The 19,480-nt window shown below is 46.4% G+C and overlaps 1 protein-coding gene across 2 annotated transcripts; it reads right to left on the minus strand.

Annotated features, from left to right (window-relative positions):
- Window positions 1-1,650: 1,650 nt before the first annotated feature.
- LOC147617925 (oxysterol-binding protein-related protein 1A-like) lies at window positions 1,651-18,587 on the minus strand. Of its 2 annotated transcripts, XM_086776187.1 has the most exons (10): window positions 17,456-18,587; window positions 16,862-17,221; window positions 16,544-16,640; window positions 16,026-16,459; window positions 15,748-15,903; window positions 3,391-3,558; window positions 2,968-3,108; window positions 2,638-2,868; window positions 2,383-2,496; window positions 1,651-2,299 (listed from the first exon to the last, which is right to left on the minus strand). In XM_086776187.1, exons 1-10 carry the CDS (start codon window positions 18,104-18,106, stop codon window positions 2,132-2,134), a joined length of 2,520 nt encoding a protein of 839 aa, XP_086632313.1. In that variant the 5' UTR covers window positions 18,107-18,587; the 3' UTR covers window positions 1,651-2,131. The 2 variants fall into 2 exon arrangements, with proteins under 2 accessions (XP_086632313.1, XP_086632312.1); XM_086776186.1 differs by having other exon boundaries at window positions 16,026-16,640; window positions 17,456-18,550.
- Window positions 18,588-19,480: the final 893 nt, after the last annotated feature.

Raw genomic sequence — 19,480 nt, forward strand, 5'->3', positions numbered from 1 at the left:
ATGTCCAATGTTTAAGGAGAGGCATCTCTATGTCTTTGAAGGATTCCACCATCTAACGTTGGTGGGTGAAGCATGTCTGGCTCGCCGCGCAATTGGAGTGCTATGTCAAGTGTGACCCATGATGCTAGATAGTGGGTTTAAAAACCCTTCAGTGGAAATCTCTCCCATTATCTCATATAACACACCAGAACCTAGATGTAGTGCTCCTCGAATCTACATATCCATGTCCTATCGCACAAAACTCTCTTCTTCTCTCCCTATCTCCACTCTATCATGGTGTGATGAAAATTGAGTCATCCTGTATCACCCAAAAAACAATGGTCCCAAGAAATTTGCATGTTTGGAGATATCTATGTCAATGATGAAAATCAGACCAATTGAGGTAAGCCCTATGATATAAGAATCTCAACAGGATCTCTCTTACCAAGGTTTACTATTTTCTCACAAAAGGCTTGCAATCCCCCCCTGATGATCTCATAACTCCTTTGCTTAGTCCAATATGAGCACCATATCATCTGCATATATCCATATCAAGATCAACATGTTTGGGAGTTGAGAGTTCATACCAACTGGCTGTCAAATAGCTTCTTGATGTAGGTCCTTAGAAAGATTGGCCGTCCCCACACCTATCTTTGACTCCAATACATTGCCCTATATATGACTAACCACCATAGTGCAGTAGTTGTTGGGATACAATGGGCCCTTGGCCTTGATGGAGACGGCGGCGGGAAGCCATGGAAAGGGACCAAGTTGGCCATGAAGTCTAGAAGAGAGACTAGAGTATGGCATGTGTGGGCAAAATGCTCAGCTAGTAATCCCTCATGGCCTTTAGCGAGAGAGAGAGAGAGAGAGAGAGAGAGAGAGAGAGAGAGAGAATCTCCCAACAATATTGGGACAAAATGTACTAAAAAGAGTGACATGGCAAAATTTTCACACTTTGTTGTACACAAAGATTGGTGGTTTAAACTCTACCAAGTTTAAGATGAAAAAGCATGTAAACATGATACGCGCCATCCTCCATGGACCACATAATAATGATTGTACTTCACCAAAATCAAAAACATAACAGCATCTTTTCCTTCTGCATGTTTTTTTGATGTGCGATTTCAAGCTACAGTCAGAATTTTGCCACTAAAATAATTTAGATTTTTCTTCCGCATCACCCCATTAGATCACATCTTAAAATTGGTGTTTTTTATATACACGGTAAGCTAAAAGCTTGGGCCTTTTGCTCGTTATGATTGTGTGTAGAACAGTGGAACGGTGAAGAAGGGAAGGGAAAGATTGAATCAAGAAACTAACATGCTGAAATGTAAGAATATGATAGCAGTGCCCAAGCTCGTCACCTCTTGTTCATGCATGTCCAGGGCTTCACACAGAGTCTTTTGAGACGACCATGACTTTACAGCATCAAAAAAAGAGCACCATGGAGGGAGAGTGGATTGCGATAGTCCTTACCAAGAAGCAAACATTTTGCAGGGCAAGCCCACTGAACAGCACCACACACAATCTCCCTCTCAAGCTTATCCTTTCTGGAGAGCCAAGCCATAATTTGCTCAAAGCAAACTAACCCATATACATATAGCTGATGCACATCTCAACATATGACAAACTCGGAAAACCCAAGATTGAATTGAGTTCATTCATATACGACGTAACCTTCATATTTGACATCCTCATCCTTCAATGCCCCACTTGTACAAACTCCAGGGAATTTCCTTGGAGAATTCAAATGCTCCATCAATCTAGAGCAAGCATATAAATCAAACCTTCAAATGCTGTTCCTGACTTGCTGATCCTGACTTAACATACTGAAAAACGGGCACTGCAGTTGTTCACAAATACTAAACACGTTCATCCTTTGGATGAACAACAAAAATTAAGTAAATCTATGGGTTGCATCCCAGGCCCTCTCTTATTCATGTAAGAATTACTAGCTTGCAATTGGCACATACCATGCAGATGTAAAATTTCACAAAGAAGGGTAGTGATTTGTCATCTCTCCAAATGTGTTTCCACGACAAACTGGATTCAAGCTTGGACCAGCAGTTCTATTCAGTTGATTGACTTTTCAACTCCCAAGTACCATCACTGTAATAGTATTTATATTTACCCTTGAACCAAAGCTTTGTTATTCTTGTGGAAGCTCAGGCAACCCTGGACCAAAAATATCTGGACATGAAGCCCAGTGGCTTTTACTCCTTGCCTCCCAATACCCACCAATGTATTGGTAAGTATCCTTACCTTTTTCCTTGTGAAACCAGCGAGGTTGCCATCCTCTTTCTTGCAGTTTCCGAGCCTGCAGAAGGCAATCAAATCAGTCTGTAGCTGTAACCTAACTTATGTGATGCTCTTACTGCAGCCAAAACACTCCATACTCACCATTCGTTGTTTCTCTTCCAATCGTAACTTTTCTGCAAAAGCCTCATCATATTCACCATTTTCCAAATGACGCTGATCAGGCCTCAACCGCGAATCTGTTGGTGGTAACTTTTCCTGAAGAGTGTCACCATATAAACTACCAGTCAAATCAACCCAAAAGCACACCCCTTAACTCTGTAGGCTTTGTACACATGCGCAAACATAAACTGTGTCCGCTGGACAACCAGTGACAACCACAATGTCAAGAAACTTTACCTTCAGTCCAGGAGTAAGCTCGTTCAGTGTTATTGCGAAAGATGTTAAGTTATATCTAGTTGAGAACTTTGATGGCTTGCTGCATTCCCACAACAACACAGCCTCTGTCATGGGATCATAGCCTTTGGGTTTTGCAGCTAAATCCCCGTTTACATAGTACATGCTCTCATCCCATTTTCCTAAAAGGGATGCTAGTTTCTGTCCACTCTTATCATGCACAAAACCTTGGACCTGCAAAATATATTGTTGCAAGAGCGATTCAGTCATGTCAGAAACCATAAGCAAGGGGAGCCACATCCACATGTACAGCTTCCGTTTTCAGGCAAGTACCTGGTGAGGATTACGGTCAATAATGGATTGCTCTTTGAACTTTAATCTACAAGAAAGCTCCCGATTCCCCTGGATGCGCATAGTTCCATAATGATCACAATAGAGCTTGCCCAGGATGAGATTATAGATTGATGTGGTAACCTGACAGAGATTCATGTTATTCTTTGTACAAGATGCATCAAGCAACCACTCTATTTTGACGTATGGGCCATTTGCGCTACCAATACCATTTTCTGCCCATCCTTCCAGTTATCTTCACAAGGAAACTTCTAGGAATGTAATACAAAACCAAAACCAGCATAATAAATCTGGAAGCTCTTTGTTAATTTAATTAACACCTGCTGCTCCAAAAAAACATCTTAAAACTTCCTAGAAAGCCTACGCAAAATCTAATCAAACAGGTTCCAAGTAAATAAAACTAACCTTGCTCCACTGGAAAACTTCACCATCCTCAAACTCTAGAGTTAAAATGCCAACAGGATCCAATTGTATTGACTGACCCCAAAATTTACTTTTTACAGTGCTGTCACCCCAGAACTTCCAGCCTTCTCCAACACAATGGCAAGCAACAATCATTGGGTGATGACTGACCTGCAGAAAAGAAGAGATACACGCTCAACCTCAAAGATAGCTAAATTGCAAGAAGGAATAGATTGGACTCTCTCTCTCTCTCTCTCTCTCTCTCTCTCTCTCTCTCATGGCGTGAAGGTGCGCAGCCCCCCCCCTCCTCTGTTCGCGCTGCGCGCTGGTGGCCCTGCTTCCGCCTCCCAGTTTCCAGCGCACAGGCGCCCTAGCCCCACCTCCCTTGTCAGGCTGCCCCCCTCCTCTGCTCGCGCTGCGTGCTGCTGGCCCTGCTTCCACCTCCCAGTTTCTAGCACACAGGCGCCCTTGCCCCACCTCCCTTGTCAGGCTGCGCTGCTCTCTGCTCGTCAGGCTGCCCCCCTCCTCTGTTCGCGATGCGCGCTGCTGGCCCTGCTTCCGCCTCCCAGTTTCCAGCGCACAGGCGCCCTTGCCCCACCTCCCTTGTCAGACTGCGCCTGTTCATACTCTTTTCCCGCTTCTCTTTTCCCGCCCACCCTTGCTCAGGCCCCCAAGGCCAGATTGAGCTTCACATATAGAGGGGATCCTGTGGAGATTGTCTCATCCTATGTCTACCTTGGTGCACTTTCAGTGGCCCACGCTTTACCATGATTCCCACAGCACATGCCAAAGTGACGCGGGGATATGCAGCCTTGAGCTTACTTGAGCGGCAGTGCTTCCAGGCACATTTCCAAGAGCCCAGGACGAAGGGTTGGCTTTTTGACACCCTCGTCACACTAGCCTTGATGTATGGAGCCGGATGGTGAACTGGTCCCATGTGAGCCCAGTCCGGGATGAGTCAACCAGGGATCCATCTCAGTTGTCCGAGGTCAGGTGTGCATTGTCCTGCACAAGAGTCTAAGGTCAGGTGTGCACTATCCTGCACATGAAACAGTGCCAGTCCGCGCTGTGAGTCTCCCTCTAGAATGATGTCAGTGATTCTGTGTATCTGGTATGGTACCGGATGCCAGATCACTGAGTAGTTAGTGTTTAGAACAAGGGGCCAGCCCATAGGGCTACCCCGGATCTTAGTGTGGGCACGGGAATGGTGTGGAACCACCCCCATGAGGGCCAAGAAGGCCCAAGCTGAATCCACCAGCCATGGAGGGGCTGTAGGACAGCCCTAGGGCAAGATTAAGGCACATTCCAACAGGTTACAGCCTTTACATGGCTGTAGGGCAAGTATGGGGCAGCCCATACAGGCTGCCCAGCCCTTGGAATGTGTGCAAAGGCTGTGCCCAACCCTTTGGAATCAGGCGCATCACCTTACAACCTGTTAGGGAAAAACCCAGCATTTTACGGGATTTAATTCAGCATTTATTGCTGTATTTTCACAATCGTGGGACATTTAAAGCTGGCCACCTAGATTTATACTGGCCGACTACTCATGTTGGGTAGTATAAATAGCCTAGCCCACAATCCCATTCATTCATCTCATTATTCTCCATGAGCTCGAGCAAAACAAGGGCTAGACAAGCCAAGGGAGTTGCTAAGCAAAGGGGTGGAGTATTGCAGGTCAAGGGCAGGGATTTCCCAGCCAAGAAAGGTCAAGAATTCTGTATTTTCTTTTCAGATTCACATCATTCTAGTAAAGCAAATACACTATCCGTGGTGGGGGCCCTATAGAGGGTAATTGGGACCCAGTACTGTGTCCTCTCCATCTCTCCCTCTCTCTATTTTCTGCACATCTCCTTTCAGTTTGTGCGTTAATTTCCGTCGCGAAAAGAGTGCTAAATTCTGAGTATTGAAGTTACCGATTCTTCTCCGAAGCTTGCTAAATTCTGAGTATTGAAGTTACCGATTCTTCTCCGAAGCTTCCGCATGTTACAGTGATATCAGAGCCTACTTCAAGTACAAAGATTCAGCAAAGAAACCAGAATTTTTTTTCGCTCGTGTGGTTAGTTTTTAGACGCCGGTGGACTGCCCCTTTCGGAGCGACTCCTTTCCCTCAAAAGACGGTTGGTTTTCAGCCTCCGAACGTCTCCCACACAGATAGTGGATGGTCAGATTGCGTTCCGGAAAGGAAGTGCATTTTCCTGCTATGGCGAGCTTCAACGACGAGAGAGACCAAGAACCATGGGACCAAAGTGCACCAGGCAGCCCAGCTAGGGCACCAGGCTTGAGTGTTACAATAGACATGTTCCAGCAGATGATGCGAGCAATCGTAGACCAGACGACCAAGTTGGATGAGCAGAAGGCACAAGCGTCGCATTTTCCATCTTCTCCTCCCTCTCCTTCCGTATCCCAGATTCCAGATCCTCGTCACAAGGACCCTCTCGCGGGGTCATAGCCGCAGCCAAGCTCTTTGCTTGAGTTGCAGATGCGTGCATTGGAGATCCGACAACGATAAGACGAAGCCATGCGACGCGTGGAACACGAGCATTACCTCAAAGCATTGGACGCCAGATTGACACTGGCGGCGCCCTCGAATCATTTTCCCGAGAAAATGAACTTCAATAAGCATAATGGTAAACTCGATCCCACAACTCTCTATTCATGGTTACATCAATTTGAAGCTTACTTTGCCGCAGTTAGAAAAACAAATACTGACAGAGTGATCTTAGCTAGTTGGTACTAGGAAGATGAGGCCATTCCTTGGTGGACTCAATGGGCTCATGCCCACACCAGATTAGGTCTGGCAGCTTATGTGTGGGACAAGTTTGTCCGCGACCTTAAGCAACAGTTTCTACCGCCCCACTACCTTGAGCGACTCGAAGATGAGTTCAGGGAAGCGCATCAAAACGCGCAACCAATCCTTCAGTTTGCCAATAGAATTTCGACTATATGTCTGCAATTAGGCTTATCTGATACGGACAAGAAAGGGCAGTTTTTGTATGGCCTAGACACGCATATCCAATGGGAGGTGCGTATGTTTAGGCCAGCCACCTTTGAGGACGCACTCTCGCTTGCGCAGAGTGCAGAAATGAAACATAATGGTGGCAAGCCCAAGACTTCCCAGCCGGTTTCTCCTAGGGCTACCGCCTCGGGAGGTAAAGGCCAGAACCAGACGGGGTCTTCCCCAGGACAGAGCCTTAAGTGCTGAGGAACTTTCTCGGTACAAGGAGGAGGGTAGATGTTTCTTTTGTTATACAAAAGGACATACTTCTCGGGATTGTCCTAAGAAGCCTCCAAAGCCCGCCACCTCCACAACTTCCGTGGTGAGCTCAGCTCCCCAGCGGCTACCCCTACTTCTTCAAACCCCAGTGCTTCAGTTGGAGCAATTATTAGCCGGGAGCTCGAAGATAAGCAAAAGGACGCCCATGACCAGGAGTATGAGCGCAACGAATTGCTCAAGTCCTTTGGCTACATAGGTGGCCAGAGAGTCGTCGTCTTGTTTAATAGCGGCAGCACGGAGGATGTGGTCACGGAACAGGCCGCTAGGCGTGCCTGTGTTTTGCATCAGCATGTTTCCAGTAGTGTTTAGGACTGAAAGAAGACTCCCAGAGCTTCCGCGTGTTACAGATGAGGAGGATGTCATCTTTGTCGGCGAGATGACTTCGTCTTGAGCGGCGACATCGACGGGGAAGACTCTTCCACTATCACTTGCTTTGCCAAGAAAGGAGTACTTCTTCACACTGCCATCAGAAATGTCTTGAGAGATCATCTTGCAAGGTGCAATTTGCCCCCCCATCTTGGAGAGATGTGCAAGAAGCCTTGTGGCACTACTAGTGTATGATGGGGAGAAACCTGTCAATTAGGGTTTAGAGTTCATTCATGGGAGACATACACAGAGAAGCAAGGGAGAGAGAGAGAGAGTTGTGGGGATAAGTCAACTCATGAAAAGCATGAGTGTGTGACTCCCCTATCACACATGTATATTGCACTAGTACACATAGTGCACTTAGTACATTAAAAGTACTAAGTGTACTATGTACTATAACTTATGGGCTTGTACACACTATAAGGGTGGGCATAACGCCTTTACCCCAACAACCTCCCACTTAAAGGCAAAGTGCCCTTAAGTAAAGGAAAAGAAAAAATCAGCATGTACATGATAATATACAAGGCCATATCAAGGCTGAAACTGGCCTCATCCAATGCCCATCAAGTGTCTGCAATGAGCAAACCGCTCCGGAGGCAAACTCTTCGTCAACAGATCAGCCGGGTTGTCATCCGTGTGAATCTTAACAAGCTGAATTTGCTTGTTCTCTATCACCTCTCTTATGAAGTGATACTTCACATCCACATGCTTCGTCTTTGCATGAAAAACAGGGTTCTTTGCCAACTGAATGGCACTCTGACTGTCACAATACAACAATGGAATATCCCCTGTATAGCCCAAATCAACCACTAACCGAGATAGCCATAATGCCTCCTTGCAAGCCTCTGTGGCTGCAATATACTCGGCCTCTGTAGTAGATAAGGCTGTGCACTTCTGCATCCTGGATATCCATGACACAGCACCTCCTGTGAATGTAAACACATAACCGGTAGTAGACTTCCGGTTATCTGGATGACCGGCATAATCCGAATCCGTGTAACCATGCACTAATGCATCCTGTTTGCCAAAGCAAATGCACAAATCCTGTGTGCCCTTCAGGTATCTCATGACACCTTTCACTGCTTCCCAATGCTTCTTGCCAGGGTTGGCCATGTATCTAGAAACCACTCCCACTGCAAATGCAATGTCCAGCCTAGTAGCAACCATGGCATACATGAGACTGCCACAAGCTGAAGCATACGGAATCTTGGCCATATCAGCCCTGTCACTATCCGACTGTGGGCTGTCCATAGCACTGAGTTTCACATATGGAGGCAAAGGAGTACTAGCTTTCTTCCCCCCGTCCATATTGAACCTCTGCAAGACTTTGCCAATGTATTCCTTCTGAGACAAATACAGCACATGCTGATTTCTGTCCCGAAGTATCCGCATACCCAAGATGTGATTAGCATCACCCAAATCCTTCATATCAAAGGTTTGATGCAGCCTCTGCTTCAAAGCATCCATCTCTTTACGAGATTTCCCGGCAATCAACATATCATCAACATACAAAATGAGAATCAATAGACTGCCATCCAAGGCTTTCTTGGTGTACAAGCAGTGATCTATGTCACTTCTCCTGAATTTCTGAGATTTCATGAATGTATCAAATTTATGATACCATTCTCTTGGTGCCTGTTTGAGCCCATAAAGACTCTTTTTCAGCTTGCATACAAGCTTCTCCTTTCCACTTACTGCATAACCCTCTGGCTGCTGCATATATATCTCCTCATGGAGATCACCGTGAAGAAAAGCAGTCTTCACATCCATCTGAATCAAGTCCAGATCATCATGCGCAACCAAAGCCAACACAGCTCTAAGTGTGGTCATTTTGACCACTGGAGAGAAGATCTCATCAAAGTCCACACCATATTCCTGCTTGAAGCCCTTAGCCACTAACCTGGCTTTGTATCTTGGCTTAGCATCTGATGCAACTTTGAGCCTGTATACCCACTTGCATGGCAAAACCTTCTTGCCTGCAGGCAAAGGCACCAACTTCCATGTTCCATTTTTATGCAGAGAATCCATCTCTGACTTCATGGCACGCTCCCATAGAGCTTTGTCTGCCCTCTGTAAAGCCTCTTTGTAACATGAGGGCTCCCCACAGTCAGTAAGCATCAAATAGTCAACCCCTGGAACAAACCTGTCAGGGGCTCTGGAGGGTCTAGTGGACCTCCGTACCCAATGACCATCATTTGCAGGTTGCTGTCCAGCCTGCATATCACCCATTGGTGGCTCCTGTTCCATGCCATAAGGCTGAAAAATCATGCCCGGTATCTCCTCCAACTGTGGTATATCCATAGGGATATCTTCTGCCATATCTGGCTGTCCATTTGGACCATTTTCAGCACCATTTAAGGGCTGGTTTTCCTGCTGTAATGGCTGATTTACAGCCCTTTGTTGTTGTCCATGATGTCCATCATCATCAAAGATGACTCTGCCAGGCTCCTGTTGCCTTGCAGGCTCCTTATACATGCATGTTTCATCAAAAATGACATCATTGCTGCGAATGATCTTTCTATTCATGGGATCCCAAAGTCTATACCCCATTTCACCTCTGTCACCATATCCTAGGAATATACATTTATGAGACTTAGGATCAAGTTTGGTGCGCATTTCCCTGCGTATGTGCACGTACGCAACGCAACCAAACACTCTCAAGTGCTTGTATGACGGAGGCTTCCCTGTCCATACTTCTTCTGGCACTTTCCCACCAAGCCTCGTGTTAGGTGACCTGTTTATAAGGTGAACGGCTGTCATAACAGCTTCAGCCCAAAAACCATGAGGTAATGCAGCATGTGACAACATAGAACGGACCTTCTCCTGTATGGTCCTGTTCATCCTCTCTGCTGTCCCGTTTTGTGGAGGATCATAAGGAGTAGAGAGCTCCCTCTTGATGCCTTTAGCATCACAAAAGTCCTGAAACTGTTTGGACGTATACTCTCCACCATTGTCGGAACGCAAAGCCTTCAGTGTTTTGCCAGTTTGATTCTCAACAAGAGCAACAAACTTCTCAAACACTGAGAATGTATCACTCTTCAAGCGAAGAGGATAGACCCACACCTTGCGTGTGGCATCATCAATAAAAGACACAAAATATTTTGCCCCTCCCAAAGAAAGCTGAGGCATCTCACATACATCTGTATGCACAAGCTCTAACTGAGCATCTTTCTGTCCAAGAGCTTTCTTGTGGGGGCACTGTAGTTGCCTACCATATATACAATGCTCACAAAACTGAAAACTTGAAAACTTTAGAGAAGGCAAGTAACCCAAACGAGACAATTGCTCCATTCCTTTGACACTCATGTGTCCCAACCGGCTATGCCACATAGAAATTTCCGGCAGCTCGGTTGCATTTACATTAGCATGGTGACAAACACCTGCATGCATGAAATAAAGAGTGTCCACCTTAGAGCCTCTGGCAACAACCAGTGAGCCCTTACTAATCTTCCACTTTCCACTACCAAATGTGGTAACATAATCAGCATCATCAAGCTGTCCAGTAGAAAGCAGATTCTTCTTGATCTCAGGCACATGCCTGACATCATGGAGCATAAGCTGTGAGCCATCTGAAAACACAAGTCTCACATCACCTCTGCCAAGTATCTTGCATGCATGGTTATCACCCAAATAAACCACTCCTTCATTGCCAGCAGTGTACCTGACAAACAAGTCTCTGCAACCTGTGACATGAAAGGAGGCACCTGAATCAATGATCCATGAGTGCATACCATGACCACCTGTAAGAAGTGAATGGGCATCAAGTGAAGACGTAAAGAGGACCTCATCCTCACTGCCACCTGCATGTGACACATTGATTTCTTCGATCTTGACTCCACTTTTGCCCTTTGGCTTTACATCTTTGGCTTCATCCTTCTCTTTGTCTTTGCCTTTTCCCTTTTCCTTTTGATCATTTTTCCATTTGTAGCATTGCTTTTTGATGTGTCCCTTTTTGCCACAATAATGGCATTCCAAATCCTTTTTGGAGCGAGACTTGCTCCTTCCCCTTTCTTGGCTTTTCCCCCTTTGCTGGGATCTCCCACGTGCATTCATTGCATTAGACTTGCCAACAGAGTTGTTTTTCCTGTTCATCTCTTCTTGAAGAAGAGCACCCTCAACATCTGCATATGACAGCATAGCATTCGAATTGCTAGTGGCTGTCCTAAATGTGTCCCAACTCTCTGGCAAAGTGCATAACAAAAAGGTGGCTTTGAACTCATCGTCCATCGCCAACTTTTGATTGATGACCTGGCTGACAATACCATTAAACTCATTGAGATGGGCTGTCATAGAAGCCCCTTCCTTCATCTGAAGACCTATGAGTTTCTTCAACCAATACACTTTGCTTGAGGCACTTTGTTGGGCATACAAGTCCTGCAATCTCTGCCACATTCCCCAAGCTGTCTTCTCTTCACGAATGCTGAAAAGTAATGAGTCTGACACAGACAACATGATAGTAGATCTTGCCAGCTCATCCATATCTTCCCACTCTTCAGCTGTAAGAGAAGCGGGCATCACACCCCTTTCTTTGATAGGTTTGTGCTGCTTTTTCTGAAGCAACACATTGTAGCACTGGGTTTGCCAAATATCATAGTTATGCGAGCCTTCAAGCTTCTTGATGTGAAGCAATGAAGAGCTCTCACCTGTGGTTGCCATAGCAAAATGCAACCTGTAATGCCTGACTCCCTGCAAATGTGCAAACACTGCACCCAAAAGATGTGCAAACACTGCACCCAAAGCACACAAAGTGCTCACAAATGTTCTCCCAAGCTTTATCTCTTACTGCGGAAGCAAGAATGCAACTTTTCTCCCACTTTTTGTGATGAAAACACCAAAATCTGGTTGCTGCAGATTTTGGACAGCACCTTGAATGTGCTCTTTTGCCCTTCCAAAGTACTGTACAGCAGTACTAAGTGCTTACAAATGATGTACCAAACCTGTACCGGCAATTTCAGCAGCTGAATTTGAACCTTTTGATCACTCAAAACAGTGTACAGCCATGTCAAAACATGCACAAAGCTGTGCCAAATCTGTACCAGCAGGTACAATAGCAATAAATGCTCTCCTGGCTGTCCAAATGAGTGAAAATCAGACTTTTACAGTCCTGTACACTGCATAAAACAGTCCCGAACAGAAATTGGGCAAAAGCCCCTTGACTGCAAGCTGATTTTTGAGGATTCAAGGCATAAAAGTCTCGCCTGCTGCTTTGCCAAGCTCAACAAGCATACAAACTTGAAAAGCCCCTTGATTTGAGATCAATTTCTGATCATGCATGGTACATTGGCGCACATGAAGGCATCCAGAGTGTTCACGATGCTTCCCCCTGGCCACATATACATCAAATACATGAAAGCCCCTTGATTTACAGGCACATTGAGTGCTTGTAAGGCATCAGCACATTATCCACAGCATCAAATGCGATTGCCTGCATGCAAATCAACTCAATCGGCACAAAAGCCCCTTGATTTGCACTGCAATTTGCTGCAATTTGCTGCGATTTTGCCCAAATGTGCGATTTTTCACATCATACAGCATGTATGAGTGTTTAATTGCACAATTACATCAAAAGCCCCAAATTTCGACATCCAATTTCCTGCAAATTGATCCTGATTTGACCAATTTCCTGCAAATTTTTCCTGATTGTGACCAATGTCACCCAATTTTGCCAATTTTGCTCAAAATTGAGCAATTTGGGCACCTGTACCTGCTCAATTGCTTGAATTGATAAGAAATTCGCAAAATTGAAGCAAAAATACCTCTGAAATTACTGATTTTTCTTGCAGGAAAGGAGAGCGTCGATTTTGCTGTTGATGCTGCTGCTTGCAAGCTTCTGTGCAGGTGGACACAAGGGAGTCTTGCCAAGCCTTGTGCAGAAGGCTTTCATTCAGCTCTGAGACTCCAGCCCAGCGGTCTTGAAGGACCCTTCTCTGCCAGATGACGAGTGCTCGTTGCTGATTACAGGCGCTCGTCTGTACTGTTGACGACGCTACGGGTTGGCTACGCGAGTTGACTGGCGCCGGGGCCTACTAGCCTTGCTGCCAGTGCTCCACGCTCCACGCTCACCGCACCATGCTTACTGATTCGCACGCTTATGGCCGGCGCCACCATGCTTACTGATTCGCACGCTTATGAGCGCCACCTTGTGTTCGCTCCACGTTGACGCATGAAAGCCTTCGTTGGCTGCGAACACTCAACGCTCGCCCTGGCGCCTTCTTCGCTCCACGCTGAAGTGGTTAATACGCCTAGCGCCAGTACGCCCAGCGCTATCTCCACCAGCAGCGCTAGTCTTCGCCAAGCCTTGTGCCACGTGCTCGTATGCAGAAGTGGCTGCCCCAGCCACGCTACAGCCAGGCCTGAGTATGGTCGTGTGCTGCCTCAGCCAGGCCTTGCTGCGAATCTGATAGGCTCACACAGAAGAAAAAACGACCAGCAGCTCACACAGAGGCAGGAAGAGGGAAGAGGGAGGGAAGACCTTGCTCTGATACCAGTTGATGGGGAGAAACCTGTCAATTAGGGTTTAGAGTTCATTCATGGGAGACATACACAGAGAAGCAAGGGAGAGAGAGAGAGAGTTGTGGGGATAAGTCAACTCATGAAAAGCATGAGTGTGTGACTCCCCTATCACACATGTATATTGCACTAGTACACATAGTGCACTTAGTACATTAAAAGTACTAAGTGTACTATGTACTATAACTTATGGGCTTGTACACACTATAAGGGTGGGCATAACGCCTTTACCCCAACAGTGTAGGCCTTGCCACAATACTTACAAGTCCACTTCCATGTCCCCAACTTCCCCTCGTTCTTCTCATGGGTAATGGCATGCAAAGTAAAGACTTCATGCTTTTCTCTCATGGTGAAAGAGGAGAGAGGAAGAAGGAAAGGGAGAGGGAGGGAGAGGCTTGAGAAAGAGAGAGAGAGAGGGAGAAGCAAGGAGGGGCTTGAGGAAGAGGAGGAGGCTTGAAAGTTGAGAGAGAGGAAGAGGCTTCAGCCTTGAGGGGGAGGCTTGAGCCTTGAGGAAGAGGGAGAGGCTTGAGAAAGCCTAGAGGGGAGAAAGGCTTGAGCCTTAAAGGAGAGCTCAAGGGAGAGGATAGACTTGAGCAATGAGCACTTGTGAGGGGAGGGTTGAGTAATGAGCGCTTGTAAGGATGGGGTTGGGGGAGGGGCTGTTATATAGATAATAGGGAGAGGCCCCAAAAAAACGCCCAAGAAACGGCTCTCCAAATGGTCCAAAAACGGCGTTAAAAAATGGTCAACAAACAGCCAAAAAATAGTTTTAAAACGGAAAAAAACCAATCGAATCTCAGTCGACTGTACCGCCAACATACGGATCCGTACTATACCGTACCTCCAAGGCGGTGCGGCGGTGCGCAAACCGGGTGCCACTATGCCTCTCAGAGATCAGCTCCTGGAATGAACTGCACATGTCTTGCACATGACATCCCCCTCTACTAAACTGGATGACGGGATTCCAATTTCTGTTCTTGGATGACTGTCATCATCCCATTGTCTACTCACGGAGTCCCAAACCTGTCAACCTTCCCTTCCTCGCAACCTTTTCACTGGAAAAACCATGCCCGATCTCCAAATCCACTCTTAACTCTAATGAAGATCTATCCATCCTGTCCCTTTTCCCTTCATGCCCTGTCCCTAAACACTCTCTCTAGTCTTCTTTTCCTGAGTATTGAGTCTGGCACTCTCACTCCACCCCTTGGAGGATCATCCTCCCTTGGAACCGTTGCCTGAAAGCCTTCCCTAGTGTGCCCCAAGTGGCACCCAACTCACAAGACTGCCATTCCCCTTGGGTGTTGTGGAACACCACCAACCAACCTCCTGGGAATTTCTTCCATGTCTTGTGTTCCTTTCCTTGGACTGTGCACCTTCATTTGGGACTGAATCAGTATTTAGCCTTGCTCAGCCTGATGCTCAAACAATGTTGCATGGTCTCCACGAAAAGATCGACACGGGCGATGGTTTCATCCATGCGCGATACAGTAAGGGTGGGTGGGACATAGGCAGCAATGATATCTCAGAATCGGCCTGAAGCTCCGATACCAATGTCACATGCGCTGGGAGTCTTCTTTCAGCCCTAAACACCATCTTAGAACATGCTTGAGACAAAACGCATAAAGGGGGAGAGAGAGAGAGAGAGAGAGAGAGAGAGAGAGCGCTCGGTATTCAAAATATTCTATAGCACAAAAAGGTACATCTTGGCTAGCCCATGGCTGCCCCTCAAAAGGTGGTAAAAACACCTAATCAAACCCTAGTCTATGACCCTACTCCCTAGAGGAGTGAGGGAATTCAACCACTATCTTGGCATAGCCTTTTATAGGCTTTTCAGGTACAAGAGACCTGGCCAACCTGCTGTCCGCCAGCAGAATATTCCACCCGACCTGAAAACATTGTCGGCCAGCTCTACAGCTGCAGCCGACAAGCTCTTGTTCCACTCCGGGGTTCTCTTGCACACCAAAGCACCTGGCTCATGCCCAAAACCTGTGTCTTTTCCTGCTGCATATCAGAGATCAGCTCCTGGAATGAGCATGCACATGTCTTGCACATAACAACACCCGTGGCCGCTTCTCACCCTCTTTCCTTGAAAATAGAAATGCAATCAAGGAACCTCCAACTAGTAATCCTTATGTTGATAAGAATGTTTAAAGCTTTTTTGGCTACAATTAGTGGAGCTTACTGAAACATCCCAAAAGTAAAAAACATACCTTTTCAGAAAAAAAGCGGACACCCTTATCAGGGAATTCTGCCTCATAGGTCTCGCCCAGAAGTGGATTAAAAGGCTTACAATTCCGGTTGTCTGTAGAAGAATATCCAGACACGGCAAATGCTGCAACATGCAGTAGCCTCATTAGAGGATTCCCCTGCGATCCACAAGAAAAGGTCACAGGATAAAGCTCTGTCCCAAACTAAAAGTCCACTTGCCTTTAGACTCAGCACTTTATTTCTAAAGCTTTAAAAGAAACGACAATGAGAAAAAGCATACCCGCTTTCCCCACTCATAGGCTCGATCAAGAAGATATGAATACTCGAGATCTTCAAAGCATTTTTGCAAAGAAGAAATTGGTTCATTGAAGTACACTGGAAGGCAAACTCTTGTTAGATCCTTGCCAATGTTGTCTTTAATCAATGACCACAAACTAACCCCTTTTTCCTTCTCCTTTGGTTCAGGTAACCTTTTCCTCCTCTTGACATGAGGATAGTTGAAACCAACAAGATCCATGCTGGGATCTGCACCACTTGTAGCCATCGGGGATGCATCTTCTGAATCAGATGCACTACCAAGTGAATCTGCAAAGCTGTGCCTGCGATATGAAAGGACCTCTTTTGTGTCAAAAAATACATTATCATCTTCGTCTGTATCTGCCTCTGCACAATCATGTTTCTCAATATCCTCATCAGAATCGCTTGCACTTCCCTCTGCAATTGCAGAACAAACTAATGAGGTTTGTGACACAAGTGCAAAATGCCCTAAATAACAGGATAGTGCAATTTTCCTCTTACCACAATCTTTTCCCTGCTCTAGTCCTCTTGACTTGTCTCCTTGGACGTGCCGCTGGCTCTCATCAACAACAGTGGTCTCCAACTCCACCTTCTCAGCCTGGAAATGAATCATTGGAGATGGTCATAAGCCAATCTGCTTAACATGTTTGACTAACAAAACACTAAATTAGCAAAACATGATTTTGTATACTTCCAATTTTTCCAGATAAGCTGTGAAATACTACTTTCTAAATTTTCTTTTTTTCGCAACTTCCCCTTTGTAAGGCACTGGAAAGGATGAGGAGCAAGAGAACAGCAAGGTCTAAATGGCAATTGTACCTCAAGCAATCTCAGCCTGTCCATCAAGCTAACATGATTCTGTTGCAAGGCTTTGAGTTGATCTTGAAGCTCCAGAAACTCTGATATCATAATCTTCTCACAATCAGCCACCACATTGCTGCTCAAACCCTCTTCCATAAGACGGGCTCTAAGCTTCTTGGTTGAGATGGTTATCTCTTCAAATGGTAAGCTCAGGCCATGGGCCAAGGGAATTTTTGGAAACAGATCCTTCCCAGCCTGAAGAGAATCTAACCAGACCATTCGATCATCTCTAGTCTCCGCTCGCAAATGCAATGTTTTTGTGCCGGTGAATATGTAGAACTTCTTATCATCTGATTTGCTTTTGCGAATGGAAGAAACCTGAAAAACATGTGACAAGAGGACTTTGTTCATTTGGCATGGGAAACAGCTCTAACATGCGATAAATGAGGATTTTGTATATTTGGCACGAGAGAAGTCCTAAAATCATGTGATTAGCCATAGTTCCGTTTGTTTGCCATGAGGGAATGCATGGGAGGCAGCGCCGGGGGAGGGAGGAACGAAAAAGGTGGTGCTAGATTTGATTTTCTGATATGATTTCAATGTAAAACTCACCTTCAAATGCAACTCTCCTGAGATTTTCTGCTGCTGTGAGTCCTCCGCATTCACATTACTGCGTTTCTTCAAAAACCGCATTGACTCGTCACCGACAACACGAAAACCTTTCTGTCCTTTGTGATTCACTGTGATCTTATCTGGCCCGTGCACCTTGTAGTAGGACAGAACTCCGTCCTGCAGAACAAACCATCTTGGCCTCCAACCTTTACCAAAATTAACCCATTTGTACAGAATCCCAGAGACGTTCATCCCTACAGTGCAGGTAACCCTGGAATCCTTGATGGAAATGCGATTCTCCTTGGTTTCATGAAAGTCTCCTGATGTTCTGAACGATGCATCAGAAGTGGTGCTGCCTTTCAGTTTGCCGTTGGAGACATGGCTGGGAGACCTGCGTACGGTCTGATCTAACCCTAATTCCTGCAGTGCATTGGAAGACTGCTTGCGACTTGTGGTGGAAGGAACGCAGAGGGGAAGGCTCCTGCTGGAGGCAGAGTTTCGGGAATGCTTGACGATGCCGTCCGCTTCCACGGCCATAGGCATCTTGGAGCCTTCCGATCGCGATGGTGATGCTGGTGGTGGTGGTGGTGAAGGTACGGTAGATCCCTCACCTTCGAAAGGCACAGGGGCAATGCAGCAGAGGGGATGCATTCAAGCTGTTGTGAAACATAACAGGGCCTGCATAGAAACTGGCTGCTTCATTCGCTCCACAGAGCAAGAAGAGCCCCGACCTCGCTTGCAGTCCGAAGATCCACGCTACGCCATACAATCAGGATCTGCTCAAAAAAATGGCCACTCAGAAAGAAACTGAAAGAGAAACTCTAGCTATGGCGCTGCAGCAAACCATAGAATGAAAAAACCTAGCTATAGCCTTGCAGAAAAACCCTAGCCCCGGCGTTGCCTTCTCCTCTTCCTTTACTGTAATCTGGTTGCGACGATAATGAAAGAAACAATAAGAGGAATTAGAGCTCGTGAAAACCCTAAACACAGGCGATCGTTTCTGATGCTATGGAGATGCTTGCTTGCTGTACAGAGAAGGAAAAGAAGACGACGATGGACTCGTTTCCTTCAAAGAAGCAACCCAGAAAGCCTTCAACCTTCCTTCCACATGCTCGTATTTAATGTATACCACGTCGGCTGAGCGCCACGTCCGGATGGCATAGCTAGCATAGCTCGAGTCCTACGTGGCCAAATTTTGAGAACAAATTTCTAGAATGTGGTAATAGTAGTCTAGATACATTAAAGCACGTGTGAAGAATTAGCGAAGTACATACATGTGGACCATAGTGCATCGCACCTATGCTTAGAGGACTAGACTTCTACTAATATCTAACCGGGCTAATGCCCTATGTGACGCCATCTTTTGGAGCTTGAGGTTTGTCAACCGCATGCCTGGCATTGTGCCATCTTTCCGTCGACATTAGGCATGCAACCGGTGTGTCTGTGCTTGGTTCTGCCACCGTGCACCCGCCGACATTAAAAATGCAAGTGTTCATGTAACTTGCGCCCGCCCACATTAACCATGCAAGCCACCCTCCCTTGCTCTCTACCTTGCCTCCCTCTCTGCGTTCCTGTTTGCTCCCCTCCCTCGCTGTGTTTGCTCTCTCATCACTGTGTTTGAGGTCTCTCTCTCTCTCTCTCTCTCTCTCTCTCTCTCTCTCTCTCTCTCTCTCTCTCTCTCTCTCTCTCGTGACACTCTGTGTGTGTGCAGGTGTCTCCGGGTGTTATCTCTAGGGGACTTCGTCATCGTCATCTTCCACGCTTCTCTCTAGGGTGGCCGCCTTCGTCATCTTGCTCTCTACCTTGCCTCCCTCACTGCGTTCCTGTTTGCTCCCCTCCCTCGTTGTGTTTGCTCTCTCTCTCTCTCTCTCTCTCTCTCTCTCTCTCTCTCTCTCTCTCTCTCTCTCTCTGTGTGCAGGTGTCTCCGGGTGTTATCTCTAGGGGACTTCGTCATCGTCATCTTCCACGTTTCTCTCTAGGGTGGTCGCCTTCGTCATCTTCCCGACTTGCTGCACGTGTCAACCT

Source organism: Cibotium barometz, chromosome 36 (assembly GCF_041138505.1).
Source record: "Cibotium barometz isolate CiBa-2024 chromosome 36, ASM4113850v1, whole genome shotgun sequence".
Taxonomy (NCBI): Eukaryota; Viridiplantae; Streptophyta; class Polypodiopsida; order Cyatheales; family Cibotiaceae; genus Cibotium; species Cibotium barometz.

Bases quoted from the DNA above. Each gene is read 5' to 3' on its own strand.
- LOC147617925 (XM_086776186.1), bottom strand. From the start codon at position 18,106: ATGCATCCCCTCTGCTGCATTGCCCCTGTGCCTTTCGAAGGTGAGGGA. The intron at 15,904-16,025 runs GTATGCTTTTTC...TGTGGATCGCAG, and splicing joins CCTATGAGTGGGGAAAGCGG to GGGAATCCTCTAATGAGGCT. The intron at 3,559-15,747 runs GTATGTTTTTTA...TCTTTTCTGCAG, and splicing joins TCCGCTTTTTTTCTGAAAAG to GTCAGTCATCACCCAATGAT.